Here is a 10,340-nt window from a genome sequence, read left to right on the forward strand (position 1 = left end):
TGTATACGCCCCGCCGCTGTGCTGCCATTGCCGCCATTGCCCACCAAGGTCCACGAGGCCCACACCCACTACCCTTCACCACCACCGCGGGCCGCTCCAGCCTCCAGCCTCCAGCGCCTCCAGCCCGCTCCAGCCCGCGTGCAGCGCGAAGCCTGCCCGTCCGTCTTCCTGCCAGTGTGTCTGGCTCTGTGTGTGGCTCTGTGTGTGCGTGTGTGTGCGTGCGTCCATCGCTTTACCGGCGGCGCGATACTGGCGTCGTCCTGACCGGCAGATGGATGGACTGACAGATAGAAAGTCGAACGCCTCTGCGAGCGGAATGGACGCGCAGCCTGCAGCCCAACAAGTGCATTGGCGTGCATTGCCGTCAAACCGCAACGACCAAAAGTCGCTGCAGACCGATTCCGAGAGTCGTATTCGTCGCTCTGTCTCCCTCCCACTCGAGGGGCTTAGGGCTTCCACCTCGAGTTGAGCAATCGGCCCCAGTTCTATTAGCCGCAGCAAACTCTCCGTCGTCGTGTTTATGTTTTTTTAGCAGATGATACGTTCACGTATCAGCGTGCTTGTACTCTCGTGCAGAGAGTACCGAGTTTCCGGCTAGCCAGGCAGCAGTTGCCTCGTTGCCTGACTAGCAAGCCTAGAAGAGGCCGAGCGTCTCGCTGGCAAGGCAGCGGCTGGCTAGCCTGCCTAGAAGATTATGAGCGGAGGGCCCGCAGCGTGCCGCGCCGCGCCGCGCCGCGCCGCGCTCGCGCCGCTCAATGAATCGGGGCGGCTGCGGGGGCTCGGGTTGCGCGCGCGGCGTATAACCTCGACACCCAGCTCTCTAGTACTCATGAAGTGCGTCCCTCGCGTTGCGCGTCGTTACGAGACGCTGCTAGCACGCAGCACGCATCGCGTAGCTGCCCCCCTCGCCCATTCCCTTGCCGAGACGCCACGTCCCGCCGCGCCCCGCCACACCCCGCAGCAGTCTACACACACACGCACTTGAGCCTTGAGTGCGTAGAACGCATGGTGCAGCGCCCCCCCGAACCCCCCCAGTGAAAGAATGCTGTGTGGTGTGGCGCGATAGCGGTCCTTTTCAAGAAGCCAAGTGGCCATTGTTTTGGTTTGCCTGCATTCGGGAATGAGGTGCGGTATTTTGCCTTGGTCGCCGCCCTGCCCTCCTCCCTGCCTTTGCTCCCTGCCTGCCTACTGTACAGTGTATACGCCCCGCCGCTGTGCTGCCATTGCCGCCATTGCCCACCAAGGTCCACGAGGCCCACACCCACTACCCTCACCACCACCGCGGGCGTCCATCAGCTGCCTCCAGCCTCCAATGTCCACCCGCGTGCAGCGCGAAGCCTGCCCGTCCGTCTTCCTGCCAGTGTGTTGGCTCTGTGTGTGTGTGCGTGTGTGTGCGTGCGTCCATCGCTTTACCGGCGGCGCGATACTGGCGTCGTCCTGACCGGCAGATGGATGGACTGACAGATAGAAAGTCGAACGCCTCTGCGAGCGGAATGGACGCGCAGCCTGCAGCCCAACAAGTGCATTGGCGTGCATTGCCGTCAAACCGCAACGACCAAAAGTCGCTGCAGACCGATTCCGAGAGTCGTATTCGTCGCTCTGTCTCCCTCCCACTCGAGGGGCTTAGGGCTTCCACCTCGAGTTGAGCAATCGGCCCCAGTTCTATTAGCCGCAGCAAACTCTCCGTCGTCGTGTTTATGTTTTTTTTTCCGGCCGCCAATTCGGCGACGGGATCACGTGACTCAAGATCCGGTCCCGGATTGGCGCTGCAAGCGCTGCACTGCCGTGGCACTGCCGGCCCGCCAAATGATTTCCGCCCGGGCCAGCCAGTCGCTCTGTCTCTCTCGCACGCCTACGGCCCTCCGCCGCGGTGCGAGAGAGACAGAGCGACGACAGGGCTTGCGCCTCGGCGCGGGTCGAGCTGGCCGAGTGCTGCAGCGCAGACAGTGCACTGGCCGCCACCTGACGCCGTTTTTCTTTATTTTTCGGCTGTGAAACTGCACTGCAAATTGCCCCCCCCCTTTTCAGGCTCATCCAAGTGAGTGCGGTACGGCGACGGGCGGTACGTGAACCCCGAGACGCGCCCAAGGCGGCAGCAGCAGTCGCTCCGCCTCTGTCGCACTCACGGACCGGCCCGTGGGGGCGCGAGAGAGACAGAGCGACGGATCGGCGTAGACGCGAGCAAAACGTCGAGCGTACGGCCGAAGTAAGAAAATGAAGCGGCGCGCCCCGGAGCCGTTGGGGCCGTTGGGGCTGGGAGGCTCCGGTCGTAAATCTTTGAATGCCTTGTGTGCCCGTGGCTTGCCCGTGGCTTGCCCATCTCTAGGGCCTCCGAAGGTGGAAGCATAAGCAGTGCAGCAGCACGGTGGTGCACGCCTCGAAGGCCGCGTGCATGTGGCGAAGACCTGAGGGGGGAGGGGGGAGGAAATCAGCCGTCTGGAACCCAACCGAGCGCGGCGCGCCGCCGGTACTGCCGGTACCCGGCGTTTGCCCCCCCCCCCCCCCCCGTCCGCGCAACAGGTCGCCGTCCAGACGCCCATGATGCAGGGGGGAGCAATGCGCCCGTGCGGCTTATACAGTGCGGCGGCGTCACCGCGTCGCGCTCACATGCAGACCGATTCCGAGAGTCGTTTTCGTCGCTCTGTCTCTCTCGCACCTGTACGGGACGCCCCCATGAGTGCGAGGGAGACAGAGCGACGAGGACTGCCGGGAGTGGTGGTGCAGCCTCTGGGCATAGGCGTCATATCTATCGCGAACTGTCAAAGTTGTGTCTCTAGATGTTCTCATACTGACGTTTTCAAACGAGGTGAGATTTGTCATGAAGACGGCGTTATATACAGTGCAGCGCGCAATTATTTCCAAAGTTTCCGTTTCCGAGAAGTCGCGGCTTCTCAAAAACTCGGCACTTGCATTCAAGTTGTGCATGTCTCTAGTGTAGTCACTCACTCACTCGGGCACTCACTCCACCCGAGGCAGGCAGTGTGTGTGATCTTTCGGGAGGGCCCGGAGACGAAGACCCGAAGGCCCCCCGGCGCAGCGCGGTCCATGCGGTGGCGTTAAATGTCAGCGCGTTGCGTCAGCTGCGGACTGATTCCGAGAGTCGTTTTCGTCGCTCCGTCTCGCTCGCACTCACGCGGCGTGGGGTGAGAGGGAGATAGAGCGACTCTCACAGTGTGCTGTCCGTGTCGCAGACACGTGTGCAACGTGCAACGGTGTAGCGAAGGGACAAAGAGACAACGAGCAAACAGGGAGGCGAACCCTTTTCAGCATTTTTCCGCTTTTCAGTAAAGCAGCCAGGGCGGGAAAGCATGACGCAGTCAGAGCGGTGCTAATCCCAGACAAAAACAAAAAAAGCCAAGAAAAGACTTTCCGGTGATGGTACTCGAACCCGCGCCGCGCTGGGAAGTGTCCCGAAAGTCCGATGAGCGCGCTCCGCTTCCTGGTGGAAGTCCCCGGCGTCCCCGCCGCCGCGTTTTGCCGCGTTTTCGGTTCAAACTTTACCGCCGTGTCGCGTCCTTCTCAGTTCTCACGGTGCAGACGGACTGCAGACGGGCCGGCGCGCCCTCCGCACCCCCTCCCTCCAGCACGCAACCAACTTGTCCCTTCCAGTTTGCGTCGGGGTGCACAGGGAGAGGGGAGACGGGTTGATGCGTCTTCGTTTTCGTCCGGAGCGCGCGGACGGCGGTGAGCGTATGCAGCGCGGTGAGTGCGGTGCAGCACGTGGAGTTGCAGTGCGGTGCAGCACGTGGAGTTGCAGTGCGGTGCATTGCGGTGCAGCACGTGGAGTTGCAGCGCGGTGACGTGCGGTGCAGCACGTGGAGTTGCAGCGCGGTGACGTGCGGTGCAGCACGTGGAGTTGCAGTGCGGTGCAGTGCGGTGCAGCACGTGGAGTTGCAGCGCGGTGACGTGCGGTGCAGCACGTGGAGTTGCAGCGCGGTGACGTGCGGTGCAGCACGTGGAGTTGCAGTGCGGTGCATTGCGGTGCACGTGAGGTTCGACAATCAAGGAAAAGGCTCGGTGGGCGACATTGTGCCGCATTGCCCCGCCGCCCTAGAAGCCACGCCGCGTCGGACACTCGAATGATTGCTTTTCCAAACTCGTAACTCTCCCGCCCCGGCCTGCTGCTGGCCGGACAGGTCGACAGCCCCTGGAGCCTGCAGCCTGGAAGGCCTGGAGCGACGACGGTTGCAGCCTGCCCAGCTTGCAGTGCAGTGCACCACTGCCTCGGTTCTCCAGCCGCTCCAGCCTCACAGGGCCATGCTTGGCGTTCGGAGCGTTCGGAGACTCGCTGCTTGTGGCCGTGCCCGGCCGTGCCCACACTGTTACACGCGAGAACATCAGGGCGGCCAATCTGCGCGCCGCCGCATGGATCAGCGCTGCCAACACCACGCCACTGCACTGCCACTGCACTGCAGAGAGTCATTGTCGTCGCTCTGTCTCTCTCACACTCGCGGGGCGTCTGGCTCGGGTGCGAGAGAGACAGGGCGACGAAGGGGACTCTCGGAATGAGGCTACTGCACCACGGCGTCGTTAGGTGACCCTGTCTGTGTTGCCAAACCCCCGCCCGGCGCCGCCCGGCCGGGCAGACCGGGGCAGACCGTTAAATCGCGAGCGTCGCCGCGGGAAGGGAATGGAATAGAGTGGGCTGCTGTCTTGCGTGATTGTCGTGTCGTTTTCGAAAAAAGAAAAGGGTTGATTTAGCAAAATTGAACCTACACTGCTAAAAAAATCTGGAAATTAGTACCTTTTTTTTGCCGTGCAGTACCAAGATTAAGAGGGCCTTATTGGCCTTTGAGAGCCCCAGACGAGTGGGCTCGTCGTCTCGACACGGTCTTCCCCTCCCCCTCCCCCCCCCCCTCTCTCTCTCTCACCTCCGGCCGTCGCCGGAGTAAGTAACATTCACTTGCGATTTCGTTGTTCCTCCGAGGACGGGGGCGGACCGTCGCACTGCCCGTCCCGGACCGCGCCGCACAGTGGGCCAGAAGACCGGTGGAGGCGGACAAAACTCAAGACGCGTTTTGAGCTCCGGAACCGAACGTGTGACCCCACCAATGGATTGCTCTCCGAACCCCATTGGTGGGGTCACGCGTTCGGTTCGAGTCCTGTTTAGCGACTCTGGAGCTCAAAACGCGTCTAGAATTTCGGCCACCTCCACCGGTCCACTGTGGTTCGTCGAGGTGCCGCGCCGCTCCACTTCGGTACCGAGCGTGGGTCGAGACGGTCGAGACCGTGGAGACGGTGGACGTGGACATTCCAGTGTGGTGTGCACGGCCTTTGATACCGCTCGCGCTCGCCGCCAAGAACGCCGCCATTTCGTAACCCTGACTCCCTGACGGCGTGCCTACGGCGTGCCTACACTGCCGCCAACTGCCTCGCCCGCTTCGCTTTGGCGGAGCGTGGAGGAGCGCCCGGCGCGGTAGGCACGCCATAGGCACGCCTGCTCGGCGGGTCTGCCTACCCCGAGGCCGGCAGGCTGACTCCGAACAGAGTTCTCGTCGCTCTGTCTCTCTCGCACCCCTGCGGGCCGCCCCGTGAGTGCGAGAGAGACAGCGAGAGAGAAGCAGGCCGCGGCAGACGGTGGCGAAATGCGCGGCTATTGGCAGCCTATTGGCAGCCGTCTGAGTGCGAATAACGTCCTCCAGTGGCGCGGCTTCCTTCGCCCTCCTTGGCACGCGACGTGCATGGAGGCTGGGCGACGCAACGGCCTTCAACGCCCTTCTGGTGTACCGGCTGATTTTTTGGAGGTTTTTCTCGCAGTGCACGGTGTCACGCTCGGGGCCCATGCGGGCTTCCCTCCGCGCGCCCCGCCGGTACCGAGCCGTTTTTACGCTGCGTGGTCTTGAAAAGGACGCGCTGTGTTGCGCTGCGGTGTCGGTCCGGCCCGGCCCGGCCGCCACTCCTGGGCGGTCCACCGCGCAGGCCAGCGAGCCAGCCCAGGGAGGCGTCCTTTCAAAACCGCCTCCAAAAGTGGTAACTGTGCTGCTGCTCGAACGATGACGCCTTGCGGCCACAAAGGCTGTGTTTGTCGAAGCGGGCGGCCCGGGCCCCCGGGCCCTCGCAGTGGAGGACCAGTAGTGCCCACTGGACGCGTTTTGAGCTCCAGAGTCGCTAAACAGGACTCGAACCGAGCGTGTGACCCCACTAATGGATTCCTCGTTCGGAGAGCAATCCATTGGTGGGGTCGCACGTTCGGTTCGAGTCCCATTTTGCGACTCTGGAGCTCAAAACGCGTGTAGCGTTTCGGCCGCCCAGGTGGCAGATCGCCACTGTGCGTCCGGGTTCGGCTCCTGGGCCTAGATGGGGGGGGGGATGCAGCAATTAGCACCGCCCTGGGCCTTTCTTTTCGTCTGCACGCGTTCCTTTCTGACCCACGGCCACCGCCAGGGACGGCACCTAGCCACGCCACGGAGGCTTCCTCGATGTGTTCATTTTCCCCTCGTCCGAGGCTTCGCTTGGCTTCGCGTGCTGGGCGTGCGAGGCTACCGAATCCATCCTTGGTCCGAAAGGGGTCATTATCGGCCCGATTAGCCCAACAAGTCCGTCCGCTGCCCGCGGCACCCGCGGCGACGGCGCGGAAATCGCTGCTAAATGTGTTATTGATGGCTCAAAAAATATGTATCACCTTGGACGCGAACCGAACAACAACAACAACACCAAAAAACGCGCACGCGTGGTGTTCCCCCAGCGTCCTTGGATTTCGTTGTTGTTGTTTCTGTTTTCAGCAGAGTAAATCAAGCCGGGGCATTATTTATAAGAGGAATCAGCATGCAACATGTTAAAGCCATACTCGGCTTGGGCCAGTCCAATGCCTGCCTTTGTTCTCCAGCGCTGATCGGTCTGCGAATGGTAACCATGGCAACCCGAGGGAATGAAATCCGAAAGGGGGGGGGGGGGGGGGGCAGCAACCGAGAGACGACTCAGTGCAGATGTCGCGCGTGCCCGCAGAGCGGCCCTCGTTCGGAAAGAATAAGCCGAGGAGGAGTGGGAGTGAGAGAGGCCCATACGTGGAAACTGGAAGATTTCCCTGGACTTCTTGCTAGACTTCTTGTCGGAGACTGTACGCCGCCTGGGGTCGCCCCGTGGTGCGTTCGATACTCCTCGATGGCGTGCGTTCACCTCGCCGCCGCGTTCGGACAGGCCAGGGCAAAAGGCTGGGCTCGGCTCGGCCAGTCGGTCGAAACCAATCGGAATATTGCTCGGATGACTCGAGCGTCGCCGGGGCCATTTTGAATCGGCTGTCTGCAGCGCGGCGCCGACGACGGTCGCGCGGGTAGCCATGTCTGATTCCTCTCTGTCTCTCTCGCACCCCTGCCGCTCGCCCCGCGAGTGCGAGAGAGACAGAGCGCAATCCTGCGTGTGTTCGCGGCCCCGGCAACAAGAATCTGCCCTTATTATTGGCCCCGTTTTTTGCCGCTAATTGTTGCGCGTTTGTCGTAATGACTGGACACCTCCATCTTCATTGTTTGCGACGTCGCCATCCTCACGACCGTCATGACCGCGGTGACGGTCACCGGGACGTGGCGACGCGCGACCGCCGGCCGCCAGGATCCTCGCCGTTTTTGCCGCGCGAGCATGTCCGTCGGCGTGGTCTGCGGGACATCAGACATAGTCTGTGGGAACTGAAAAAAAATTTCCTGGTGTCCACGGACCCGTTGACGCGGACACCCACACCCTCGGCGTCGACGGCGTCGAGCTCGGCGTGCATGCTGCAAACGTGGGTTACGCGCGACGGGCTCGCCGACCGGCCGGTCCCCCGGGGGCCCCGTCGACGGGGAGGTCCTTCCCGGTCCTTCCTTTCACAGCCAGCGGCCAGGGCAGCGGCCAGGGCAGGGGCCAGGGCGGCGCGGCCAGGGCAGGGGCCAGGGCAGGGGGCGCGGCACGGAGCGACTCGTCCTGGCGGTTTCAGGAAGGAAAGTGAATCAGGACGATGTGCCCGACTGGAGTCTGGCGTCGTCCAGTCACTCCGAGTCTAGTCGCTCTGGAAGCCAGCCGGGCCTTGCCGCCGGGCCGGTGCAGCAGGTTGGGGCAGAGTGCCTCTTGGACGCGTGTCGGCATGTGTCGGAGGCGCGCGCGCGCTTGTGTGTGTGTGTGTGTGTGTGTGAGAGAGAGAGAGAGAGAGAGAGAGAGAGAAAGAGAGAGAGAGAGAGAGAAAGAGAGAGAGACTCGGCGCGGCCTCTTGACGGGCACGCCGCAGCGAGCCGCGAGGGCGGATCCAGAGATGGGTTCAGGGGGAGGGATTGATGCCGCAAAAGCTGCCTACCTTCAGGGGGTTCACACACACTCCTGGATCGGCCCCCACTGCTCGGTGGCGCCCCACCAGGACGTGGCACTCGGCGTGGCACCGCGGCACCTGCCACCGCGCGCCATTTTTATGCTAATTAAATCCTCGCGAGCCTTACGCCCACGGCCTGCCGGCGCGGTCCGCCCGCGGCCTGCCTCGCCGCCGCGCCGGCCGGGGTTCAACGCCCGCCCGCGGCGAATAAGAAGCAAAACCGGCGGTGGAAAAAAGTGCAGCCTCGCGATTAAGATCCGCGAGGGTCAGCCCGCCCCGTCCCGTCAGCCCCGGGCACGCCGCGTCGTTGCGTTGCCGCGGTAACGGAGCCTCATTTATAACGGCCGCTTTTTAGGAGGCGTCCCCGACGGGGACTTTCTACGCCACCTCCTGGGGGTGCATTCACACCGGGGGCCGTGTGCTCTGGCGTCAATCAACAACAGTGCCCCGCCGCTCTGTCTCTCTCGCGCCCCCGCGGGGTGCCCCATAGATGCAATGACTCAACTCGACTGCAGTTTGACCGAGCGCCTGGTTTCGTTTGTGTTGCAGCCCGCCATGCGCATGACCCGGTAGAGGCTCCACCATGGAAGACAAACCGCGCCCCAACTTCACCTCCTCGGTGAGCATCGCCGTGCCCGGGCCCGGGCGCCCCGGCCAGGACGAGGTGGACAGGGCCATGCCGGCCATGCCGAACCACGGGCACGACAACGCCGCCTTCGATGCGGACGAGGCCGTCACCATCTCGGTGCCCGAGGACGGCGCCAGCGGCCCGCTCAACGGCAGCATGACCTCCACGGCCTCCACCGTCACGGCCGACGGCACCCCCACCAAGACGGCCAAGGACGGCATGGCCGAGGCCGTCAAACCCGGGGCTGGTCAACATGAACCCGTTCTCGGCCTCGGAGAAGGCGGCCATGGAGGAGGCCGCGCCGGCCAACGGCGCCAACGGCCACGGCGGCAACGGCGTCAACGGCATCCCCATCAAGAAGGACTCGGCCGAGGACGTGCGGGACCCCTACGACGAGTACTTCGTGCCCGTCAACGAGCATCGGAAGTGCATGAGGTGAGTCAGTCGGACAGTCTGGTGCAGCTGGGGGCGCATCAGACTTCGTCTTTACATTTTCCGAAAGAGAAGTAAGAGAATCTGAAACGGAGGCGCGCGCACGTAACCCGACTATTTCATTTCGCCGCGGGGCGGGGCGGGGCGGCGGTAATGAATGAATGCATAAAATGGGAATGCTTTTCGCCTCGCGCCTGGGTTTGCGAGTGTGCTGCCCGACCAGGCCGGCCACACGGCGGGGGAGTGGAGTGGGCCTGCCTCGCATGGGAGCAGGGGGCTCGCTGCTCTCTCGTGGGAATGCCCCCCACCCCCTCCCCTTCCCACTCGTCCCTTTTTCGTGCGCGGAAATGCGATTAAAAAGTCGGCCAACCTGAAAGATAGTTCTCAGGCACTAGTCGATTGGGACACCGACGGCGGCACCTCGTTATACCGCGTGAGTGTGTGGAACGAAGCACCCGGCAGGGGTATGGTCAAGGTACGGACCAAGCAAAAAGCGGTGTTGCCGAGTCGCGGCCATCCGAGCCGCGCGAAGGCTCGGCGCTCGGCCACTAAAGAAGATCTTTTCCGAAATGAAATGTTGTCACTTTCACGTCTGATGACAAGTAAATGATGGGTTTTAGTCGTATCTTTCAAAAGTGACTCAAGGTGATATGATCCAATTTCAGTCCAAGTCATGTCACAATGTCCGTTTTTGGGAAAATGGCAAGAGATACCAATTGATTGATGTCAATTAAATCATCTGCATGCCCTGAAATGACAAAGTGACCATGATATTTGACATCCTTTCATTAAAATTTTCTGTTCCCTGGGGATCATCCTAACCTTTGTGCAAATTATTGTGATGACGCGCTAGACCTTGGTGTATTGAAATCGTGTCAAGAATCACGCTGAGCAGTCTGAAAATATTCTTCGGGCCACATGTTGTTGTCCCGTCATTTCAGTGTTTTTCAGATTTGCAGCTGGACTTAGCCTCCACATTGCCTATAATATTTACCCTGTGTTCTCCAA

At 62.1% G+C, this 10,340-nt stretch overlaps 1 protein-coding gene across 1 annotated transcript in view; it reads left to right on the forward strand.

Moving 5' to 3' along the window:
- LOC117640496 overlaps nt 1-10,052 on the forward strand; it is a 47,669-nt gene extending 37,617 nt beyond the window's left edge. Inside the window, exons 2-4 of the mRNA XM_034377014.1 lie at nt 8,822-9,161; nt 9,262-9,335; nt 9,998-10,052. Coding sequence (XP_034232905.1) covers nt 8,856-9,161; nt 9,262-9,335; nt 9,998-10,052 — 435 coding nt within the window. The 5' untranslated portion in view covers nt 8,822-8,855. The remainder of the gene's footprint in view (nt 1-8,821; nt 9,162-9,261; nt 9,336-9,997) is intronic.
- The last annotated feature ends 288 nt before the right edge of the window (nt 10,053-10,340 follow it).

This window comes from Thrips palmi, unplaced genomic scaffold, assembly GCF_012932325.1.
Source record: "Thrips palmi isolate BJ-2018 unplaced genomic scaffold, TpBJ-2018v1 HiC_scaffold_12, whole genome shotgun sequence".
NCBI classification, from domain to species: Eukaryota; Metazoa; Arthropoda; class Insecta; order Thysanoptera; family Thripidae; genus Thrips; species Thrips palmi.